Source organism: Malania oleifera, chromosome 8, assembly GCF_029873635.1.
Source record: "Malania oleifera isolate guangnan ecotype guangnan chromosome 8, ASM2987363v1, whole genome shotgun sequence".
NCBI classification, from domain to species: Eukaryota; Viridiplantae; Streptophyta; class Magnoliopsida; order Santalales; family Ximeniaceae; genus Malania; species Malania oleifera.
Window position 1 is genome coordinate 102,620,063 of NC_080424.1, and position 24,790 is coordinate 102,644,852.

General features: G+C 39.9%; 2 protein-coding genes across 5 annotated transcripts; one reads left to right on the plus strand and one right to left on the minus strand.

Moving 5' to 3' along the window:
- Window positions 1-5,164: 5,164 nt before the first annotated feature.
- Window positions 5,165-15,555, plus strand: LOC131161410 (hexokinase-2, chloroplastic). Of its 3 annotated transcripts, none has more exons than XM_058117156.1 (10): window positions 5,188-5,350; window positions 5,445-5,849; window positions 6,484-6,634; window positions 6,735-6,917; window positions 12,852-12,926; window positions 13,014-13,169; window positions 13,326-13,421; window positions 13,517-13,647; window positions 14,661-14,742; window positions 14,983-15,555. In XM_058117156.1, the coding sequence occupies exons 2-10, from the start codon at window positions 5,572-5,574 to the stop codon at window positions 15,319-15,321; spliced, it is 1,491 nt and encodes a 496-aa protein (XP_057973139.1). In that variant the 5' UTR covers window positions 5,188-5,350; window positions 5,445-5,571; the 3' UTR covers window positions 15,322-15,555. The 3 variants fall into 3 exon arrangements, with proteins under 3 accessions (XP_057973140.1, XP_057973139.1, XP_057973138.1); XM_058117155.1 differs by having other exon boundaries at window positions 5,188-5,342; XM_058117157.1 differs by having other exon boundaries at window positions 5,165-5,849.
- A 1,868-nt stretch (window positions 15,556-17,423) lies between these two features.
- Window positions 17,424-24,029, minus strand: LOC131161411 (uncharacterized). Of its 2 annotated transcripts, XM_058117159.1 has the most exons (15): window positions 23,464-24,029; window positions 22,616-22,773; window positions 22,206-22,494; window positions 21,752-21,945; window positions 21,582-21,639; window positions 20,841-20,941; window positions 20,552-20,750; window positions 20,155-20,446; window positions 20,006-20,063; window positions 19,862-19,922; window positions 19,656-19,722; window positions 19,480-19,570; window positions 19,000-19,347; window positions 18,681-18,914; window positions 17,424-18,254 (listed from the first exon to the last, which is right to left on the minus strand). In XM_058117159.1, exons 3-15 carry the CDS (start codon window positions 22,387-22,389, stop codon window positions 17,808-17,810), a joined length of 2,334 nt encoding a protein of 777 aa, XP_057973142.1. In that variant the 5' UTR covers window positions 22,390-22,494; window positions 22,616-22,773; window positions 23,464-24,029; the 3' UTR covers window positions 17,424-17,807. The 2 variants fall into 2 exon arrangements, with proteins under 2 accessions (XP_057973142.1, XP_057973141.1); XM_058117158.1 differs by lacking the exon at window positions 22,616-22,773.
- Between the last annotated feature and the right edge of the window lie 761 nt (window positions 24,030-24,790).

Sequence of the window (24,790 nt, forward strand, 5' to 3'; positions counted from 1 at the left end):
ATTTCTCGGCCTTGCCCAATTTACCACTACATCAATCTTGCTGGGATCCACTGCAATACTGTCCCCTGAGATCACGTGGCCTAAAAATGCCACCTTCTTGAGCCAAAACTCACACTTGCAAAACTTAGCATAAAGCTTCTCCTCCCTGAGAGTCTTCAGCACCTACCTCAAATGCACCTCATGATCCTCAAAACTCCTCGAGTACACCAGTATATCATCAATGAAAACTACTACAAACTGATCTAGATACTGGTGAAACACTCTGTTCATCAAGTCCATGAACACAGCCTGGGCATTCATCAAACCAAAAGGCATAACGAGAAATTCATAGTGCCCGTACCTAGTCCTGAAGGCCGTCTTCGCAACATCCTCTGCTTTTACTCTTACTTGATGATACCCGGATCTAAGGTCAATCTTGGAATATACCCGCGTACCTTGGAGCTCATCAAACAAATCGTCTATACGGGGTAGAGGATATTTATTCTTGATAGTAACTTTGTTTATCTCCTTGTAGTCAATGCACATCCTCATGGACCCGTCTTTCTTCTTTACGAACAACACTGGAGCTCCCCATGGCGATGCACTAGGCTGTATAAATCCCTTGTTCAACAAATCCTGCAACTGCTCATTTAATTCACCCAATTCAACTGGAGCCATATGGTAGGGAACTTTAGAAATCAGCGCAGTCCTTGGAGGTAAATCTATAGGAAAATCTACCTCGCGCACAGGAGGCAACCCTGGTAGCTCCTCTGGAAAAACATCTAGGAATTCTCGTACCACTGGAGTGCTGTCAATCTTCAACTCATTTTCAGATGGTTCTTTGACAAATGCTATAAATCCTTGACCTCCATCCAGGAGTAATCTGCTCATCTGCACGGCTGACACTAGCTGTGTTGGGGCACGAACTTGTGAACCAACGAATCTGAATTCCTGCTCTCCAGGAGGTCTGAAAATGACTTCTTTCTGGAAGCAATCAATGCTAGCGTAATTGGCAGCCAACCAGTCCATACCCAGTATTAGATCGAACCCACACATATCAAACACAACAAGATCTGCTGGTAATACTTTTCCCTGAATTTCTATCCGATAGCCTCTAAGTACTCTCTGACATCTGATCACTGACCTTGATGGTGTAGCTACCGACAGTGCTATATCTAATAACTGGGTCTCACTCTCAGATAATTTAACATAAGATGCAGAAATGAAAGAATGAGTAGCACCCGAGTCAAAAAGAACAATAACTGGATATGATGAAATAGTAAATGTACCTGTCACCACATCCGTAGCAGCCTCTGCATCACCTGGCGTCAGGGCATAAACTCGCGCTGGAGCTACGTTCCTCTGCTGGCCACTTCGAGGCGCATGATGTCCTCCCCTAGTTGCCTGGTGTCCTCCCTGATAAGGTCTGGGTGCTGGGACTTGGTCCTGCTGACCTGGGCAATCACGCATCACGTGACCTGGTCTCCCACAACGATAACATACACCCTTGCCTACCCGTCATTCACCCAAATGATGTCTCCCGCATGTCTGACACACTGGGTAAGTCTGTGCACCCTGGTTCCCACGAGGTCCTGCCATCTGCCTCTGGTCACCCCTATTGCGACCACCTCTCCATGGACCCCTACTGGAGCCAGCCTAAAAACCCTGAGGCGCAGGCCTCTTCCTCTGACTCTGAGCTACCACACCCTTCTAAATACCACTCTCAATGGTCGCAGCTCTATCTACAACCTCTGTAAATATCTAAGCCCTGAAACCAATCACCTGTTCAAACAAATTCTGTCTCAGTCCTTTTTCAAACTTTCTCGCCTTCTTCTCTTCATCAGGCGCCAAAAGCGGAGTGAAACACAACAACTCGACAAACCGAGCCGCGTATTGAGATACAGTCATCTGCCCCTGTACCAAATACAGAAACTCTGCTGCCTTCGCACTCCGAACGATAGCAGGGAAATATCGCTTAAAGAACATATCCTTGAATCGGTCCCACGTCACTGGAACTGGAACCGGCCTCTGCTCCTCTATCAGACGCACTGCTCTCCACCAACGCTTCGCCTCTCCTGTCAACTTAAATGTGGCAAATGCTACCTTCTGCTCATCTGTATATGGAAGCACTGCCAACGTCTCCTCGATATCCTGGACCCAATTCTCAGCTACGATCGAGTCATCACCTCCAGGAAAGGATGGGGTCTTCATACGCATAAATTGCTCTATCGAACAACCATGCTCCCCAGAGCTCTTAGCCATCTCAGCCATCACCTACTGAGTGACACTACGCAGTACAACATATGAATCTCCTCCACCCATGCTGGAAGGACCTGCTCCATCCCTCCCAACGTTCGTACCGCTACTTCCTGGATTCATCCTGAAAACAAGAAACACACTTAAGCATCTTATCCCCTATAAGGACCTATCCTATACCAACTCACAATTAACTATCTTCCCTATCTCTACCCAATACCCAGTCCTGTCATCTAGACACATGACCCGACAATAGTTTACTGTGGTTTTCCTGAAATCGTCACCCCAGGAAAGCATAGAAACCACTACGGTAATCCTGTACCCAGACACAAAACAAACCTCACTTCCTTTCCCTATACTCTAGTATTGCTTCTGCTGCACTCTAAAATCTACAGAACTTAGCAAACCTAGGCTCTGATACCAAACTGTAACAACCTGCCTAATTATCTGATTTTTTTTCCACTGTAATAATTATCATACTCTGATACCATAACATTAACCTAAGCAACAAGAAGCAGAATCATATAAACATAACCTAAACCATTACATTCAATACCAGAGTTCTGAAATGTTTTGCAATATATACAACATAACTTTATCCCCAAAAATGCCCTCAACTAGCTAGGGCTACACAAAATCATTCCTGAAAATGATACTCACTCTCTGAAGGGGTACTACAGGCGCCCTCTATTTGCGAGCCTGATATGCTCGCCTACCTGAATCACCTAAAAAATAGATCAACACTGGGATGAGCCAACGCTCAGTAAGAGAAAATATGCTATTACTAATGTGTGGCAAATGAGCTACTACATATCATGAAATCTGTTTCATATAAACATGAATAACTGAGTACAAAAGTACAGTACAAATAATAAAACACACCACCCCTTTTCCCTATTGTTTAACATATCAGTATTATGGTTATAATTCAAAATACTTCTAGTGTATATAGTAGGATCCCTGTTTCTGTAAATCAATACGTAAGTAATAGTAATTGAAACTGTTCCCTGTGGCTATCTGTGTCATGACATGCCCCTCATGACGAGGTTGTGTGGCCTGTAGGCTGGATTTACCCTAGCTGGCCAACTAGGAATAAATCACTGAACTCCGTCAGCCGACCTATCCACCTCAACCCATATCTAGATGGGGAGCCTAACCTCTTCAAGGGCCTAGGTGGTAGACTTTACCACGTATATCTGAATAGGTGGTTGCACTCGTAAAGTAACATAGTATATGTAGCAACGGTACCGTGCTCTGTAGCTACAAGTCAAACAGGGTTTGATATCATATAATTTATATTTCTATATACATGTCTATCTGATTTACCATGATTCTAAAGTACTGAAATAACCATGATACTGCGTAACGTACTGAAATCTGAATAATCATAACATGGAACTGCATATTCGTAATACTGGAATTCGTGTTATCATGGTACTGAAATTCATAAGATCATGGTACTAAAATATCGTAAAATCATGGTATTGAAATTCGTATAATCATGATACTGATATGCGTATAATCATAATATTGAAATTCGTAAAATCATGAAACTAAATTCATAAACATATCCCCGTACATATACATAATCATAAGCCACACCATACTAAAATACATAATTTTCGTAAATAAATAAACTGCATAATATTCATAACTTTCCTAGCATAGCATATTTCCCTTACCTTATCTTTGAAAAGCCCCTACTGTACTCTAGCCCGATACCCGCAGAGCCTCTTACAAAACACCATAAAACCAATATTTTTCAGAACTAAACATCAGTATTTTTCTGCCTGTATCATTTCCTATAACTACCACAAGACCAAAAGGAGACTAAAAGGTCTTACCCTGAATTTGGTGATGATTTCCAACTCCGATTTCCCGACAATCCGCTCTGGTAGATGCGTGGAGAACTCCGCCAGGAGCGTTGTAGTAGCTTCGGATCGTCGATCCAGCGACCGGTGGGGCCAAAAATGAAGAGAGAAGGGAGAGGGAGTCGTAGGAGAGAGAGAGAGCGGCGAGAGAAATGAAGATTATCCCGGATTTCCACTATTTATAAAGCCAGGCTCATCGACAAGCCCTTCACAAAATTCGTCGACGAAGCCCTGTGTTCGTCGACAAAATTCAGACCAGCCTGAACCGTCTCTTAGTATTTTCTCGTTGACGAAACCCTATGTTCGTCGACGAAATTCTAAAGACCTTTGTCGACAAGACCCTGTGTTTGTCGACGAAGTCTACGACCTCCTTTTGTTTCTGTTTCTATTTTCTTTCCCTCTTATTTTTAAAATATTATTATTTTTCAGATCACTACATATTAATAATAAAATAAATAAGTGTTGTTTTTTTTAAAAAAAAAATTGAAGTAAATTTTGGTGACATGTCAAAGAAAAATATTAAAATAAATAAAATATATTTTTAAAGGGTGCTTCGTGGATAGATTTAATTTTGTAGATTATTTTTATATTTATAAATGAGACAATTCAAAATCAAACTCAATTAGCCCTTACCCATTTAAAATCCCATCCAAACTTAGCTTATATATTCATTTTGCTACCCCTAACTCTATGGGGACACATATGAGAACATATAATATTATTATAAAAGAAATTATGTAGTTAAAGAGTAAATTGTCTATGGTTTTGGTACTTCATGATGATTTTTTTTAAAAAAATATTTCTATTTGAAACCGTCAAATGTACCCTTTCCACGAATTTCTAGTTAACGATGTAAATTCTTTTATAATTATTGTGAGAATGTCAGGTGAGATACTTAACAAGTCGAGAAAAAATTAAATACTCGTGTGAATCTAAATCTATGAATTTTTTATTCTATAATTTGCATATAATTGGTGGGATTTACCATTTAAAGCGATCTGGGGGAGTTAATTTTGTTTTGTTTTATTTATTTCCTAAAAAGTCCATTCAAAACGTCAGAATCAATTCATCGAAGCAGAACAAAGCAGAGATGCTGCAGCTCCACCCCCTCCTCGTTGTGTTGTCCGCCCGCCCCCACTCTCACCCTGCACTGTACAGTCTACACAAATCAAATATTAAAAACTCCCAAAAATTTTAAGAACTCTGTACTCTGTAGGGTAACTACCACGCTGCCAGGTAGCTCGGTATCTACTCTGCTCTCACTCGCCAACAGAAATTTCCTTCATTTCTATATTCCATTTCCCATTTCTTCCTTCTAAACAAAAAATAAATTCACAGAGTGAAAACCCGACTGGTCGATCCCTCCATCAACAAATCTAGAGAAAGATAGAGCCACAAAGAGCCAAGTACAAATCATATATTCACTGGTCTGCTTCTTCTTCTTGGATCTTTCTGGTTGAGCTTAATGTCGGTTACAGCGACGCCGGCCGCGGTGGGATCATTTTCCCTCTTCGGATCCCCGAGGGGAAAGGGAAAGCCTCCGTTGAGGATGGTCCTCCGATCTAGCTCGCTCTCTGCTGCTGCTCCTCTCCTGACTAAGTTGCAGGAGGACTGTGCCACTCCTTTGCCTGCCTTGCGCCGTGTGGCCGACGCCATGACCGCCGACATGCGAGCCGGGCTTTCTGCCGACGGCGGCAGTGATCTCAAGATGATACTCAGCTATGTCAATAGTCTGCCAAGTGGGTATGTTAAGGTCTTTTTCAAGTTCTGTTTTTTATATGTTTTCGTGGGTTTTCTGTGTGCTCCTTTGATTTTTGAGAGATCATAACGTTAAGAAGTTATCAATTAGCGGAATAACGGAGCACTTTTGTTGAGATTTTAAAATCAGGAAATCAAGCTGTGTTTGAAGCATAAGAGTTTGAGATTCAAGTTCGCACTGGTTTGGAATTTTCTAGAAATCGGTATAATTTATAAATTTCTGTCCGAGCACCATGCCCTCAAAAACAATGTCAAGTATACATTTTCGCTGAAATTATGAGAGATTTTTGTTAAAATTTTAAAATTCTTATTTGAATACTGAAAAAATTGACCAGAATTTTAAAATCAGGAAATGAGCTTGCTGTTCAGAAGCATGGAGTTTGAGATTTGAGTTTAAATTAGTGTAGAATTTAATAAAGATCATGATAGTTTGTATTGCATTTTTGGCAAAATTTATACAATTATGATTTCCTAGCTCATGCTCTCAAATACAATGTCAAGTACACTTTTGTTGTAAACAATTTTCATTGGATCAATGCTCATTCAGTTTGATTTTTTCTGCCTAAATTTGTTCTTTTTTCCTGATTTTCATTAGTAAATTTTAATTTGTGTCTAAAAGGAACGAGAAAGGATTGTTTTATGCATTGGATCTTGGGGGCACGAATTTCCGGGCATTGAGAGTGCAACTAGGAGGGAAGAATGAGCGTGTGATTGCCACAGAATTTGAGCAAGTATCGATTCCTAAAGAGCTGATGTTCGGCACCTGTGAGGTCTGTTCAGTTTGATCATAATCTTGGTGAGATTTTATACTAATGGGTTATGTTGATTTTTTGGATGCCTTCCTCAATTGATTAATTCTCCATATTACAGGAGCTTTTCGATTTTATTGCTTCTGGTTTGGCAATATTTGTGCAAAAAGAGGGCAAAAAATTTCACCTGCCAAGCGGCAGAAAAAGGGAAATTGGATTTACATTTTCCTTCCCCATAAAACAAACATCGATCAATTCTGGTATACTAATCAAGTGGACAAAAGGCTTTGCAGTATCTGGAACGGTTCGTATTTTCTATTAACTCATGTACTGTGGGGTGAGCTTTTCTGATTATTCATAATTAGATCATTCCTCATCTCTACCCTTTAGGTTATTAACATCGCACTTTGTCAAGGTTTTCTAAACTTTTAGCCTTCAAATCTGTTTGAATTTCTGTAATTTCATTAGCTGGAAATGCTGGCAATGGTGTTTACAGCATAGCTACAAGTTTACTTGCACACATTGGAGACAAAACATGAAACCTTGGACTCATCAGAAGATTTGTATAGAAATCCTAGGTATCTTCATGTATCTTGAGTAAATTAGGAAAGTGTGTAAATATAGAAGATTGTATATTGCTGAGGGTGATTCTGTTAGGAGATTGTCTCCATAGTTTGAACTTCCGATTGTATTATATATTGTAAATTGGGCTGTACAAATTCATTCAAGAAATACAGAAATTATATTATGTTTTCTTGGTATCAGAGCTAGGGTTTCTGAACCTTAGCTAACAATGGCTGACGGCACCGTCAACAGCTGAAGGTCGAATTCCTTTGAAAATCTCGACGGCGACTCTGAAGCCACATCCATTGTGAGTTCGAATAGGTTAGACAACTCAGCCTTTCCACTTTCGGTGGAGAAATTGAACGGAAAAAATTCCCATGAGTGGGCTCAGTCCATCAAACTTGTGATCGAAGGCAAAGGGAGGTTAGGTTATCTAACCGGCGAGAGGAAGAAGCCTGTCTCAACCGATGTTGCAGCCTTGCAAAAATGGAAGTTCGAAATTCCATGGTAACCGCGTGGCTCGTAAACTCAATGAAGCCTTCAATCGGAAAGATCTATCTGTTCTTACCAACAGCGAAGGACATCCGGGACGTTGTTCATGAGACGTACTCTGATGTCGAGAGTTACTCTCAAATCTTCAAGATAAAGACTCGATTGTGGTAGATGAGGCAAGGTGAAAGAAATGTCACCGAGTACTTCATGGAGATGACACACCTTTGGCAGGAGCTCGACCTGAGCATCGAGGAGGAGTGAGAGTGCTCCGGCGACAACACCTGCTACAAGAAACGACTCGAGAACGAAAGGGTCTTTGAGTTCTTAGCCGGCCTCAACCGTGAACTGGATGATGTGCGAGGAAGGATACTTGGCTGACGACCCCTTCCATCGACCTGAGAAGTATTTGCAGAGGTGAGGCGTGAGGAGAGCAAACGGAAAGTCATGCTAAAGACACCTATGGGCCATATTGGGCTTGAAATATCAGCCTTAAACCCACAACCAAATGGGCCCTGAAGTTTCGGTCCTAATTTCAAAAGGCCCTACGAGATATGGGCAAAAGCCACACAAAGGGAGATTATGGTGTGAGCAAGCCAGGCGACTCAAAAGATACCTGCTAGGAAATTCATGGAAAGCCTACAGATTGGAAGCCGAGGCAAAATCAAAAAAATCGTGGCTATCAGGCAACTACTGATAATTCAGTTGAGAAGTCACAAGGCGAGAAAAATGACAATACCACTCCCAGTGGCGTATTCAGTCTAAAGCAGTTGGACCAGCTATATAAAATGTTCTCCTCCATCCAAACATCGGGTCAGTCTTCCACTGGTTCTTTAGCCCACCGAGGTAATTTTTTGTCAGCCCTAAACACTACATCCCATTATAAATCACCATGGATAATTGATTCGGGTACCTCTGATCATATGACTGATTCTTATCATTTGTTCTCATCTTATTCACCGTGTGCTGGAAATTTAAGAGTTAAAATTGCAAATGGATCTCTCTCATCTGTTGCGGGCGAAGGAAGTATTCAAATATCTGATTCTATAACTTTAAAAGCTGTCTTACATGTCCTTAAGTTGTCTTGCAATTTGTTAATCGTTAGCCAGTTGACAAAAGATTCCAATTACTCTGCTAAATTTGTTTCATCTCACTGTGTTTTTCTGGACCTATCATCGGGGAAGACTATTGGCAGGGCTAGGGCGTGTAAGGGACTCTATTACTTTGAGGAGGCAAATATGAGTGAACAATGTAATACTACAATTTGTGATTTTGCATCTATTTTTAGAGAAAGTGAAATTTTGTTATGACATTTTAGGATGGGTTATCCAAATTTTCAATATTTAAGACATTTATTTCCTTCCATTTGTTCTAATAAAACGTCTTCTGATTTACAATGTGAAATTTGTGAGCTTGCAAAACACCAGCGTAATTCCTTCACAAAGTCCACATACAAACCATCCTGCCCATTTACTATGATTCACAGTGATTTATGGGGGCCTTCACGCTCTCTTAATCGCACTCATATGAAATGGTTTGTTACTTTTATTGATGATCATACTCGTATTTGTTGGGTTTACTTGTTGAAAGATAAAACTAAAGTCCATTCAATTTTCGTCAATTTCCACTCAATTATTCAAACACTATTCCACACTCACATCCAAATTTTATGTACTGATAATGGTACAGAATATTTCAAGACTATCTTGGGACATTATCTTCAAGAAAATGGCATTGTACATCAAAGTTCATGTGTGGATACCCCTCAACAAAATGGGGTTTCTGAACATAAAAACAGACATATACTTGAAGTAGCTCGGGCATTGATGTTCACTACAAACATGAAGAACTATTTTTGGGGTGATGTCATTTTAACAGCTACACATCTCATTAATCGAATGCCGAGTCAAGTTCTTTCTTTTGCCACTCCTCTCCAGAAATTCCAGGGATATTTCCCCAACTCTCAACTCCACTCCAACCTCTCTCTGAAAATCTTTGGATGTACTACCTTTGTTCATATTCATGCTCACAATTGGGATAAATTGGAACCTCGTGCCATTAAATGCGTCTTTATTGGTTACTCTCCTACTCAAAAAGGCTACAAATGTTATGATCGTGTCTCAAAATGAATGTTTGTTAGCCTTGATGTCATGTTCTTTGAAACCACCCTTATTTCCAAAAGCCCTCTCTTCAAGGGGAGAAGTGGAGTGAAAATTGGTTCTTTGATTTCCATACTACTGAATCTGTGCCATCTATTGAGTCTCCCATTGTATCATTTCCTGACATGTCATATGCAGATGATCACTTAAACTTAGGGGGAGATGCAGAAAAGCAAATTAATAAAGAAAGACTTGTTTACTCAAGAAAGCCAAAAACAAAGAGCAAGGAGAATCTCATACATGAGGCACCAAAAGAGTTGGAACCGGTGATAGCTCCGAGCAACCATGAGTCCACGCCCAGTCTCAGTCAGGTAATAAATGGCCATGAGCTTTCTTCTGATTAGTCTGCACCTGATAACATCAATTTATCTATTGCAATCAGAAAACAAACTAGGTCATGTACTCTATATCCCTGGTCAAAATACATGTTTTATAAAACCTTGTCTACAGGGTATCGTGCTTTTACCTCTAACTTTGACAAGATAAAAATTCCAAAGAATATTCAGAAAGCCTTGGAAATCCCTGAATGGAGGGAAGTTGTCATGGAAGAAATGTTGGCTCTGGAAAAAAAATGGAACTTGTGACGTTATGAATTTGCCGAGAGGAAAGAAGCCAATAGGATGCAAATGGGTCTTCACAGTGAAATATAAAGCTGGTGAGACAGTTGAAAGATATAAAGCCAGACTTGTTGCAAAAGGGTTTACATAAACCTATGACATTGACTACACGGAGACATTTGCACCAGTGGCAAAATTGAACACAGTTCGGGTCCCCCTATCCTTGGCAGCTAACTTAGATTGGCCACTACAACAACTCAACATTAAGAATGTTTTTCTAAATGACGAGTTTGAAGAAGAAGTTTACATGACTATACCACCAGGTTTCACTAAGAGAGGTGAAGAAAACAGATATGTAAACTCAAGAAGTCCTTGTATGGACTCAAGCAATCTCCCAGAGTATGATTTGATAGATTTGCGAAAGTAATAAAGAATCAAGGATATCAACAAGGGCAATCAGATCACACTATGTTCTTCCAACAGTCTAAAAGTGGTAAGAAAACAATTTTGATAGTGTATGTTGATGATATAATCCTAACTAGAGAAGATACAGTGGAGATGGAAAAATTAAAGAAAGTCCTAGCTGTTGAATTTGAAGTAAAAGACCTGGGACAAATGCGATACTTCTTCGGAATGGAAGTTGTTAGATCAAAGAAGGGTATCGGTGTCTCTCAGTGAAAGCATATCCTTGATCTCCTAATCGAAACTAGCATGCTTGGATGCAAACCTAGTGAAACCCCGATTGAAGCCATAAATAGGTTGAAGACTGCGGAATAACGGTTGAAAAGGAAAGGTATCAGAGATTGATTGGTAAACTAATTTACCTTTCGCATACCATGCCCGACATTGCATTTGTGGTAAGTGTGGTAAGTCAACACATGCATTCACCGAAAAAGACTCACCTAGATGCTGTGTATAAGATCCTCAGGTACCTCAAGGGTTCTCCGGGTAAAGACTCTTCTTCAAGAAATGTGAAAGCAGGGAAGTAGAAATCTTTACAGATGCGGATTAGGCAGGATCAGCGGAAGATAGAAGGCCTACCACCGGATATTGCACTTTTGTATGGGGAAATTTGGTAACTTGGAGGAGCAAAAAACAGAATGTAGTGGCTTGAAGCAGTGCTGAAGCTGAATTCAGGACAGTTGCACAAGGAATATGTGAAGGACTGTGGTTACGAAAACTCTTGGAAGAATTACAAATCCCGGTGAAATTCCCTATCAAACTCTATTGTGACAACAAAGTAGCCATCAGTATCTCTTTCAATCTAGTTCAACATGATAGGACTAAGCATGTAGAGGTGGACCGACATTTTATCAAAGAGAAGGTTAAAGAAGGAACCATCTGTATGACTTATGTACCTACCAAGGAATAAACTGCAGACATCTTTACTAAAGGGTTAGCCTAACAGAGCTTCGATGACTTCTTTGGCAAGTTGGATATGATTAATATCTATGATCCAACTTGAGGGGGAGTGTAGAAATCCCGAGTATCTTCATGTATCTTGAGTAAATTAGGAAAGTGTGTAAATATAGAAGATTGTATATTGCTGAGGGTGATTCTGTTAGGAGATTGTTTCCATAGTTAGAACTTCCGATTGTATTATATATTGTAAATTGGGCTATACAAATTCATTCAAGAAATACAGAAATTATATTCTGTTTTCAATTTGTGTTGACAGGCTTAATAGGAACTGGTTTTTCTTATTAGTTCAGTTTTCTGATAGCTTCTGGGAATTGGAAAGCAGAGTTTTCAATGCATTGGTTATTTGGTTTACCTCTGTCAATAATAAACAGGCTGAGGTGTGGTCATGATTAGCTTTGCCACAAATTCAAGGAGCCGCAGGATCTCAAGGAGCAGCATGAAAATGAATAGTTACTAGTTAAATGAATTGTCAATTTTTGGCCAGTTTTGTAAATGGATTTCGTAGGCAAGAATCAAAATGCAATTTTGTAATGCAGCTGAAGTAATGGTATGGGAAAAAAAATCAAGGCCCATTTGGAAATTGGAAAACAAAAAGTAAAGGAAAAGAAAAAGAAAGGAGAATACCTAATTGGTCTCATGAAAAGATTTCATGTGTACATATAGCTCCGTCATTTTTCATCGGTTTGGGTTGATATCTGTTTTCTTTTTTTCTTTTTCTTTTTTTTTTATATTTCTGCCTTTTCACAGTGTGGGTTTATTGTTGGAGCCATTGGGACTTTTGTTGCTTGGATGGGAGTGGCTCTGTCCCTGCTCTTTTGTAACTTCACAAATATGATGAAGATTATATTTTTCTGATGGAAAAGCAAATAGAGTCTATAGTTGCCAAATTAATGTTCTTAGGATCATTTCTGTCAAGCATAGACATAAATTCACATATTTTCCTTCAATTTTAGGTATAGATGCTTACTTGTGGTGGCTTTTGTGGCCTTAAATCACGCTGTCCTTTGTCTCCTGATATGAGCATTAATGGAGATTAACTCTTTGCAGGCAGGAAAAGATGTAGTTGCATGTTTGAATGAAGCAATGGAAAGACGGGGGCTTGATATGCGGGTATCTGCCCTGGTATGTTCTGCTCATGCTAACATCTTCACAAAAAGGAGAATGCTATAACTAGCAAATGATCAATATGGTTGATTAATGCATTTTAAGGTAAATGATGCTGTGGGAACACTAGCTGGAGCTAGGTACTGGGATGATGATGTAATGGCTGCTGTCATTTTGGGAACTGGAACCAATGCCTGCTATGTAGAACGGATGGATGCAATTCCTAAACTAAATAGCTGCACTTCTCCATCAGGAAGAACGGTGTGTAAGATCACCCCTCGCTTTGCTGGCTCTTCTACTTTTTTTTTTTCTTATTTATTTTATATTTACTTTAGATTAATTCAACTGGGGATATGTAAGGTTATAAGGTATGGTTTAGATTTCAAGCTTTGCTTTGAAAAATACTGCATTGCTCAGATAATTAATACTGAATGGGGTGCTTTCTCAACGGCTCTTCCTTTAACTGAGTTTGATAGGGATATGGATGCTGCTAGTATCAATCCTGGTGAGCAGGTAAACATAAGCTTCTCGTCACTTGTTAGTTCTTATCAATATTATGGAGAAAGTGAGCTTTTACAAGTTATCTGATGTTCAGATTGTTGACACAGATATTTGAGAAGACAATCTCTGGCATGTATCTTGGTGAGATTGTAAGACGGGTGCTACTCAAGATGGCTGAAGCTGGTGCATTGTTTGGTGAATCGACCAGAGGAAAACTCTGCACCCCTTTTATACTCGGGTAACTCTCAACTCAGAGGCTTAATTTATCCCTTAGCTAATGAAGTTGAAATCATTCTTTTATTAGTAAGGAGGTTAGCTATATCACCTATGAGCATTTTGTTATGGTTCATGGGTGTCACTTGCACACTGGTAAACTGGTAAACAAACAGATTTCATTGATGCTCCACAGAAAGAAGTCATCCCACTGTTCTTGTGTAGAACTTGACAGACTCCGCTATGCTTGCATGGAGAAATATATTGACATTGTCACAGTTCTAATTATTACTTTTCTCGACAATAAGCTTTTTCTCTGCAGCAACTCTGTTTATTTTTTAACAGCAGAGTTTTGTTTTAAAATTTTATTTTGTTAAAATCAAAATTGGAATGATATGAATCTAAGTAGGCAGACCAAATGGGCCTCCTAAGCCAGGATAAATATTTGAACTAATTTAATTCAAATTCGCATTGATGAAAATGAATTCAAATAATCACCTTTTATTTGAAAATGGAGGGGGGAAAGGGGCTCAAATGCTCAATCAGTCCAGCATCCATGGTAAGACATGGTGTTATAGATTATTTTACCCACTATAATGCTTTTCATTTTTAGCCCAAGAGTTTGTGTTTTCAAAATATTACGTTTTCACTTTTCACTAATCATAAATTGATGGATGTAGTTGTGTGTCTACAACGTAGGCCACATAGTGCACTTGTGAGGAAGAGTGACTTAGTTATTGTGGAGGGTAGTAGAAGGGATAGGGGTAAACCTAAAATAATTTGGAAGAAGATAGTTAATAAGGATTTAATATCTTTGCATCTATCAAAAGAAATGGTCAATGATCGCATAAATTGGGAAAATGATTCATATAGCCAACCCCACTTAGTGGGATTAAGGCTTGGTTTTGTTATTGTTGTTGTGTATGTAGTTGTGTGTCTTTTTTTCTGCAGAATAAGCCTTTTTGTGCCGATAATTGTAGGTTGAATTATTTAGGGTTCCTTATCATACTTCAGACTCTTCTGAACTTTATTTTATAGGACCCCAGATCTTTGTGCAATGCAGCAGGACAACTCCAACAATCTGGAAGCTGTTGGATCAATCCTATATGATGTAGCTGGAGTAAGTTTGCCAACCCAAATCCTCCATTTCAATATATAATCATATGTTTCTACTTTCTAGTCAGGATGACTTGGTAATTTGGACAAGAAGATTAAAATTATTCATGTTTTTTTGGTATATTTATGAATGATATGCAAAAAGAATTAGACACGATAAAACTGAAGAAAGCATGGCACTTCCAAACCCCACCCCCCCCCCCCCCCCCCACCCACTCCCCGAAAATCCAACTTTGGTTTTCAGGTGAGGTCCGACCCAAGTGCTAGGAATGTAGTTGTGGAAGTTTGCAACACCCTTGTGAAGCGAGGCGGGTGCTTGGCTGGTGCAGGAATTGTAGGGATTCTGCAAAAAATGGAGGAGGATTCACCGGGTCTCATCTTTGGAAGGAGGACAGTCGTGGCCATGGATGGAGGCCTGTACGAGAACTATCCCCAGTACCGAAGGTATCTCCAAGATGCAGTCTCCGAGCTTCTAGGGTCAAAATTATCAAAAAATGTAGTCATAGAACATTCAAAGGATGGGTCTGGAATTGGGGCTGCTCTGCTGGCTGCTGCAAACTCCAAGTATGAACATGATTTCTAAGGTGTAGTGCTGAACCAATAATTATTGAAGGCAGTTCATAACCCTGTAATTTGTTCCTAGCTTAAATTTTGTAACACTTGGATTCGGCATCACTGGGATTGAGAATAGTAGAGCAAGACGCTAGGAAGAAATTTGCGCCGAGCAATTTTCCTTGAAGTGTAAATTTGTCAGTGTAGAACTTACTGTAAGGTGCATATCCCCTGTTTGTGAATACCATTTATTTGTTACTTCAAATTGGGTTTGTAACTTAATCATTATCTAATTAATTGAGGTGGAAGACCAGAAAGTAGGCAGAACAGTTACGGGATTGACTGTTTAATGGATTAGGCAAATGTACCAATGCAGAACTGCATTAAGCAAATTAATCGGGAAAAGAAGGGAGTTGATAACAAAGCGCACTCGCTCTCTCTCTCTCTCTCTCTCTCTCTCTCCCCATGTTGTCAGTTGAAAGCGAAAATCAAAATTGAGAAATGCTTTTCGGCAGTATCTATTATTATATTAATATTCGTTATAAAACTTTAAAAGGTAGGGTTTGGAATGTAAAGTCAAAAAAGTTTCTTTTACCTCTTGAGACTACTTTTTAAGTGTAGAATGAATAGTGTAATGAAAAAATTATTGCAAGGAACAAAATAGCTTATAAGGGAAAGAGAGCACATCATTTACCGGGGCGAAGATGTAAAAATTGGTGTTCTTTTTTTTTTTTTGGGATAACGTGCGTTTTATGCTCCGTGACTAATCCCACGTCCCGTGAAGCCGATCCCATAACTTCATAAAGAGGTAAATTTTAGGAGCCTAGGGGCAAGAATCGAACCCAAGAGGCAATTACTGCTGACCGTCAAGCGACACTCTTAGAATTTGCTCTGCCACCTGAATCACACTCTGAATGTTAAAAAAATTAGTGTTCTTTTTTTTTTTTTGGGTACGTCCCGGGTGTCCACCCGCCGTCAACGACGTCCGTTTTACGGTCCGTCGCACCGGCCTGGTGACTAATCCCACGTCCTGTGATGCAGCCTCATACACCACAGAAATGTTAATTTCAGGTGCCCAGGCGCAGAATCGAACCCGGGGTGCCAGAAATAGGCTCACCGTCAAGCGGAAACGCCCGAAGCTCGCTCTGCCACCTGAGCTCAGCCCTGGGGGCAAAAAAAAAAAAAAAAAAAAAAAAATTGGTGTTCTTACCAATATGGAAGAATGTAGAAAAAAGACTATTGCCTACCTATTCCATATTGGTGAGCATGATCCCAACTTTTGTATAATAATTTGTTTTGAAATGACACTTCCTATAGAATTGCTATTGCATTCCTTCTTTTATCCTGCAAACCGAACCGAATGTAACCTTGAATTTCCAGCTTGCCCAATAGTGATGATAGACCCTCTCTTTTGAGTTGTTCTTCGATCTTGTTTTCCCACTTACTAGCTCTAGAAGGTAGCTGCATTTGGCGACAACCAGCACACATGCAAACTCAAACACAGGGTAAGATTTTAACTCCAACCGAAAACACAAAGCACACGGTAAGAGTGCAACCCTAAAGATATCTTACATCATCCTGCTTCATCTCTAATCCCCTGCAGGAACCAAATCATTAACCTTGTCATCAAACATCACCAAACACTAAAAATTTCCTAGTAGACTCCTAGGAATTCCCCCTTACAATCAGGAAGGCAGACTAGATGATCTGCAACCTAAGGACGTCTTTGGTGGTAGACTAGCTGGTACAATCAAAATCTACAGTTATAGCTTGTGCGAGTGCTGCGAACCACCCATTCTTTGAAAGATGCTACAACCCTAGGACGTCTCGTGGTTTTCCACGAAAATTATGGCTCTGGCCCATATTGATTGTTTTACTTTTACCATGTTAATTTGTACGAATGAATTGAAATGTGCCAAAAGATATATAAATCATTACAGCAAAATTCTCACTTTGGGGTAGAAGGGACCCAATCTTGACACTGCAATGCCCCACATACACTAAAGTAGATTACGACACATGCTGTGGTATCTCCAGCGAGTCAAAAAGTGTTTGGCACTTGCAGGTCAAGCAAGAAACAAGAATGAACACAACCACAATTACCTCCATCCTACTTTGAAGGCACGCACAAGATTCACATACAAAATTTAACTTTATATTTGACATATATCTCTATAAAGATGAGCAAGAACGTGCTTTAAATACAGTCATAAATTGTTCACGCTACAAATGTTCACTTACCCCATCGCATCAGGCATGCATCGGAGTAGTTGGGCAGGGTGGGTCCCAAGGGTCATCTTCTAACATTGAGACCTAACTTGCTTTTATCCCCGTGATCCTCCAATGGTAAACATAAAAAGTAATCAAATATGGGTTACATGTTTGCTTACTCTCCCATTTCTCCGTTCATGAAGTCCAGCAGCCAATTCCGAGAATGAACAAAGGAAAGAATGAAATAATGATCCAACTATCCGTCCATCCATCTGATCTGCCAACAGTAGTAGACCGCATGTGTTGTTAAAGGTGCTCATTGCATAGTAACTGCAAAGGGAGAGCACCATCAGAACAGAAACCACCCCCATTCTCTTCATAGCCAGAAGAGAAATGGTGCTGCTGCCTTTTCACCCTTGCCGGAGGCAATGACGATGCAATGGCAATAAGCTGCGATTGTTGGGGCAAGATTGGGGCATATTTGGGACCAAGTACTTCAAGTGAGGAAGGGGAAGGTGGAAGAATGGCTTGGGCATGTTGGACCAAAGGTGAAGAATCTTGCCTCCTGTTTTGCCAGTTTGAAATATGGGAGGCAGGTATTCCCCCAGGCCTATATTGAGTTGGCAGCTGCCCTGCCCAAATTCGATGCTGCTGCTGCTGCTGACTCTGGTGGTGGTGGTTTGTCGAGATTGTGGGACTAATAAGAGGACCACAAAATGGGGTGCGAAGAAATGGAGGTAGCTGAAGCTGAACCTATAATCAACCAGAATGTTGTCTTGTTAGCATGAATCTTAATAGACAACCAGTAGCACCTGTGTATTCCCCTATTCCTTTAAAAAATACAAAAACTGCAACAGAAAGTAGGTAGTGTTTGGGAGCATAGATTTCAAGCCTTAGAATTGGAGCACACATAATTAATGCTTACAAAATACCAGTAGTGTCAATCAGACCAAGCTATAGCTCTCAGCATGCTTCAGCTATGGAAAAGCAAGCAATCAAGTTTGACAATGTTTTTTGCTTTTTCAAAAAAAAAAAAACCTTTCACAACATTTTTATTTGAGGTGACAAATAATGGGCCTACAAATGTATGATAGCTTTACAATAAATGGGAAGAAGAGACGAAGCTAATTATGAAGTAATCTATTAATAAAAATCCATGGTAGGGTGAAAGCAAAAGACCTGCTGCTGTGCCGGGGCAGCTGTTGCTGGGCCTGGAAGCTGGTCAGTGTAAGGAGAGGAGGAATAGCAAGTTTGTGCCACGGAGAGGGGCACAGTTGTATGATGTTGTGACAGTGAGTGCAGGTAAGGAATGTGGAACTGTGACAACGGTTCCAAACCATTGCCTGCCCTCCTAGCACTGTTATTAGCATCCACACCAACACCTTCAGCTGACAAAGACAGGAAATCGAAACTCTGCAAAGTGCCATAAACAGATCAGAAGGGGGAAAAAACAGAAGAAAAGAAAAGAAACCATCAGCAAAGGCATCATTAAGCTTACCTGCTTCTGTGAAGCATAGACCCCAGAGGCCGTAGCATGTTGCTGATCTGTATGAAGCCTCTTGTGCAGAAGAATACCAGTTCTAGCTTCATTTTGGTTTTCTTCGGCAGTAGAACCAGCTATGCTGCAATAAAAACCAACTCCCTGCAAGCCATCTTTCACCCTGTTTAGGCAGCTGGTACCCATATGAACTTGATTTGGTCCTTCATTTGTTTTCAACTCATTAAGCTGAATTGGTGATCTATCTTTTCTATCTGAAACTTTTAAAGCCTGAATGAGACGACTTATGTAAACATGAGTTGCACATCTCTTCCATGGCATCCTTCTATCACCAGTAACTCTAGAGACCTGGAAATTTGATAACAAACCACAACCTGGATCAACTGCATAATAAAATACAACAGATAGCACAAAATTGAAGAAATTTCCAGTAGCAGCTATAGCGTAGTAAGCAAAGATCATCATACTACAGAACTTTACCTTTTTTATTGAAGCACTAGTTTCGAATGAGCCAGATCTTGCAGTATTAATAGCAGCATCCATCCAAGATGGACTTTTAGAAGAAGAGGACCTGAAATAGCCACTCATAAGAAACTAGCAATAAAATGGGGAAAAATTAATTACACTTCTAGAACAAGGAGAAAGGAAAAACTTACTGCAAAGCAACATGCATCCCACAAACATGCAACCCCGTTGAAGACAAGCCAGGCCACAATGCAGAACCTTTAGATCGAGGAACAAAAGATTATTGCAATGTCAGAATGCAAATGTTCAAAACCAAATTAGACTGCATGCATGTAGTGGATTCCAAGTAACCGTCAAGCAAATGAGGAAATAACCTCCTAAGATGCAAGAATCGTACCATTGTTCTTGCTTTCCTTTATGGTATGTTGTGTCTCTAGCTGACATCCACTGGTGTTCACCTAAACATAAACCAAAGCCACCTTCATCAAAGCTTGGTTCCTAAAAAGCATATAATTTAAGGTTGTGGATTAAACTTACTTACCTCCAATGTAATTTCTGGTTCTCTCTCAGGGGTTTCCTGCTGTTTGGGCTGCTTTAATCTACAAGAGGATCACAAATACATATAAACTAAACTAAAAACAAGTAGAAAATAAAGACATTAAATAAAGCACTAAACATAAAACAACTCACCCATTCTCTAGGCTAAGTTCAAATGGAAAACTAGTGCTCGCAGATTTGAATGAAGGCTTTTCATCATTAGGTTCACTTATAGACAAAAGAGGCACCGTTTGAAGGTCGGCTTGAGGAGCACAGCTTGCCGACTCAATATTATATGGTTTGCCAACGGGCCAATTAGACTGCTCTGGAGCAGTGGATTCAGTCAAACAGTTGAGTTTGAGAGTGTCTTGGGGAACTTCTATGTCGGATGAAGGATTGGCAGAAGCAATTGCTGAGTGACTAATTGTGTTAGGATCTTCGGAAGCTGAGAAATTTAATAAATTGTTCAACATTATGAAAAAGAAATCAAAGGCTGCAGAAGAATGCCAGAGTTTTATGAAAAATGCAAGTAATTATAAAGAAAGAAAACCTTCAGATGCAGGGAGACTACTCTCTCTTGCAGCATTTGGCAAGGTTGAAGGTTCACCTTCCAGTTTGCTCTTATCTGTGGTGTCATTGTCGGGAAACATCCCAGCCAAAGCATATAATGTCTCTACAACTTCTTCCTCATCTTTGGTGATTGGACCCGAGATAGCCCGTCTAGGCTGCTGGTCCAAGTCTTCTTGATTCTGTAAAACAATTAAATTTGTCTAAATGGAAAAAAGTGCTCCATTGACATTTTTTTCTTAAAGAGAATCTGCAGATGGAAAATGACAAACCATGTTCAATTTGGATTTCTTCACACCATTAATGGTATGGTCAGACTTATTAAAATCTGGCAACGGGGCAGAGACCGATTCACGGTTGCGCTTCTTCATGGCTGTAAAAGTAGAATCAATCAAAACTTCTAGTACATCAAATCCCCCCAATTAACAGAAATTAAAAGAAGACACTGAGAGTTCAGAAAAAATCCCTTCTGGCTCATAAAGTATGGCTTCAGCAACAAAATTTAGATCATATTATAACGATTCAAAATAATAATAATAATAATAATAATAATAATAATAATAATAATACACAATGAAAATAACAGCATTAATGAATTTAATTGAAATTTAAAGTTAAAAAAAAAAAAAACAGAATATTGGATCCCTAAGAATTAGGAAAGAAAAAGCAAAAGCCACAGTTCCTATTCGGAAGGATCTCAATTGGGAAGCTTCGTAGAAGACCCACCATGCATAAAGAACAAATTAACATCTGAAAACTGCAAGTACTTAAAAAAATATGAGAGAGAGAGAGAGAGAGAGAGAGAGAGAGAGAGAGAGAGAGAAAGAGAGAGAGAGCTCTTCCGAGAAGACCCACCAAAATAGAATTGAATTAAAACTTAAAAGCTAAAGACTTTCAAGTAATAAACAAATCTAATCAAACAAAGAAAGGCACAAGGTTGCCGTGGGGGGGGGGGGGGGTGTGGAAAGGGATAAAAAATTAATTCATCCGTCTTTGAATCAGAGAACACAAACCTGACCGTAACTTCCGCGGAACAGATGGATGATCAACTGAACTACAGTCATCAAAAAACTGCGAACAAAGAAAATCAGGAGGAGGAACATTAAGCTGCAAAAAATTTTCCAAGGAAAAAAAGCCCTGGTCATGGGATCTAATTGAATAAAAATGTAAAATAAATATCAACCTTTTTGGGTATTTTGAATTTTTTGCTACTGCCGCCGATACTCGGAGACGGTGCCTTTGAAGGAAGATCATCTTCTCCGCCTGACCCAAAACAACCCATTTCGCTCTCGTCGTTCCTCAAACCCACAACAGTACTTAATCTTCTCAGTTTCTCTCTCTTCGATTTATCCACAAACTCAGCATCCCCACTTCCGCCTTCATGCCATGTATCACATCAAAGAAAATAAAATTATTTTTTCCCTAGAGAGAGAGAGAGAACATTAAACAAGAGCCGGAAAAGGAGATAATGAGGAAGTTGCTTTGTCTGCAAACTCTTATCACAAAGCTTCAGAAAGGCATAAGAATATGCAGATAAAGACAACCATTGATGGCCTTTTGTTCCTTTGCAGAACGAAAACGTGAAATGGGCCAGAAATGAGGGAGAGTCTAGTAATTTCGATATCTTTGGGATTTACCAGATACTGATGAGAGAAGCTTGTGACCACCAGAGGCGGAGGCAGAGGCGGAGCGCTGCTGCTTATCAATCTGTCGCTTCCCAGGAGTGAGAGAGAACCGACTCGCTCCGCGCCTTACGTCCCGAACCGTCGAGTACTTGTCCATTTCTGGGATATTATTATTTTTTATTGTTTGTATTAACATCTAAGTTGAAAACGGCTTCGTTGGCTCAGAATCCGTCGAACCCACCTCAGCAAGCTCAAGCCCACCACCACCCTCTCCAGATCTTTCCTCTCTTCGATCGAATATCTTCAATTACAGACAGATAAAGAATAAAAATATATAGATTGTCATTTGTCTGTAAAAACAGGGGAAGTATTGCAGTGAAGAGAGAAGGGGGAGGGGGGGGGGTGATTGGGTCGGTATTTACCGAAAAGAACGCCGGAAAGAGAAACGAAAAAGTGGGGCGTTTGGGTATTCTATTTCGAAGGAAAGGGAAAAGGAAAAATCAATACAGTTGCCAGATATCTCTCCGCCTCTTTCTCCTTATCTGTCCCTCTGCTTCTCCCTCTCTCTCTCTCTCTAAAGCTGAGCAAGTGAAGAAGAAGGTGTTAAGAGACAAAAGGCCAAGGAGATCGTTATAAGAAAGAAAGAAAAAAAGTGAATTCGTCCCTAGCTTGTAGTCAGAGAATCAGGTTCTTCACGAAAGAATTAAAGTTAAGAGAGAGAGAGAGAGAGAGAGAGAGAGAGAGAGAGAGAGAGAGAGAGAGATGGCACAGAAAGAAAAAAAAAATTACAAGAAAATAAAGGGAAGGTGAAGAAAAGAAGCTCTGTAACACCCGTGAAAAAAGCTTTCAAAAAATAGACTGGATTGGATCTCGTTTCATTAATGACAGAATAAACCAAACCCATTACTCAACGAATCTCGTGGAACAAAACCCACATCTCCAAAATCTGAATCCAATAAATAAATATTAGTCTCTTTCACAAATTATACCCAAACATAAAATTTATTCTCAGAGCAGAGGAGAAACTGCTAATTCTCCAGATCTTCGCACCCAACTATTATTCTAGAAAGACGATCAACGGCAACCAAAAAAGAATCAAAACCCGCTTCGAAAAATTAAAACGTATACAACGAACCCAACTGAAAAGGACCAATGTTTCAAATCACTCGTTAATTTCCACTATTGAAAGACGCACACAGAGCACAAAAACAAAACTCATGGATTTAGCAAATATCAAACAAGAAAACAAGGAATTAAACCAATCAACAACCTTCAACACTCCAATCAATTCGATTCACATCAGAACTCCCGAATCATATACTGTCCAGTGGCTACATTTCTTCTACTCAAAGCCCAGAATCTCCGAATTCTTCCTCCACAGAGACGGAAAAACCGAAGCTTTCGCTCAGCAAAATCACGCTTAAATGCCCCGCGAAACGGCCCTCCTCTCTGTCCCCATCACACTCTCTCTCTCTCTCTCTCTCTCTCTCTCAGATGTCACATTGTGGCATTTATACAGCGTCGAATTCCTTCGTCTTTCCATGATCGACAGTGCAGGAGCGCTGGAGCCTCACGGCCGTCGGATCGCCTCCACAAAATCAGACATGGCAGCCACGTGGCGGCCACGTCTGACCGTGGCCTCGGTAGGCTCCACGGCGGATCGGGCCAGCGTGGCGACCGGGGACGCAGCTGGGGATGGACGGTGGAGATGTGCGGGCGCAGGGGGCGCGGGCGTGGGGGAGCGTCAGATGATTCCCGAGACGGGAACGTACTTGGGCATCTCTGAGAGGGAGGCGGTTAGGGAGCGCAGGCTTTAAATTTGTGCAAGTAGGTAACCGAAACGCATTCCCAGTCTCCCTCTTCCATCTTCATCTCATTATTCACATCAACGACTGCGGCTACTCGCAATTAACTCCGCGGATCGTCGCCACGTGGCGGATGACAGATCGTCTCCTGCCATGGAAATATTCCCTGATTTTTCTTAATTTTTGTAATTATTCTGCATTTATTCACATTCTGGGACCCGCTCCATTCTCCGCCCCGGGGCTGTGTTTGGCCATTCGGGCTCCAACTTTTCGGTCTTAAAATTTTTATATTTCTGCTACAAATTTATTTTTTACAAACAAAATTAATTGTCAAATTTTAACTTGCATATAATTTAGTTGAGAATTTAGATTTGTATAATTCTTTTTAAAAAATTAATATTATTTTATATTGCATTAATCCAAACTTAATATAAGCTTTAATGCATCTAATTAGGCTCTCAAATACAAATACGAAAAAAAAAACAAAAAAAACTGAAGTTAATAAAATAATGTGTTTGAGAGCTTTAAGCTTTGCATAAAATTTAAATCTGAAAATTAAAGTGATGCTCCCCAACAAAACTGAGGCTTTTTTAGAGGGTAAATTATAAGTTTAATCTCAAAATTTTGTTTGATTGTGTTTTAAATTGTTAATTAGGGGAGTGCTTGCACTCCATACATGTTTTTGTCTTTATCTAGCAAAATCTGACAAATTGTGATGATAAAATTTGTAGTGATATATGTAATTTTTAAATAAGAAAGTTATAGTTTATTTGAATTTGTGCCGTAGTAATG

Excerpts from the sequence above, each read along its gene's own strand:
- LOC131161410 (XM_058117157.1), top strand. The coding sequence starts at position 5,572 with ATGTCGGTTACAGCGACGCCGGCCGCGGTGGGATCATTTTCCCTCTTC. Across the intron at positions 6,918-12,851 it reads GCTTTGCAGTATCTGGAACG|GCAGGAAAAGATGTAGTTGC; the intron begins GTTCGTATTTTC and ends AACTCTTTGCAG. Across the intron at positions 13,170-13,325 it reads CTTCTCCATCAGGAAGAACG|ATAATTAATACTGAATGGGG; the intron begins GTGTGTAAGATC and ends TGCATTGCTCAG.
- LOC131161411 (XM_058117158.1), bottom strand. The coding sequence starts at position 22,389 with ATGTTAATACAAACAATAAAAAATAATAATATCCCAGAAATGGACAAG. Across the intron at positions 21,640-21,751 it reads AATTCAAAATACCCAAAAAG|TTTTTTGATGACTGTAGTTC; the intron begins GTTGATATTTAT and ends CTTTGTTCGCAG. Across the intron at positions 19,348-19,479 it reads CTAGTGCTTCAATAAAAAAG|GTCTCTAGAGTTACTGGTGA; the intron begins GTAAAGTTCTGT and ends TCAAATTTCCAG.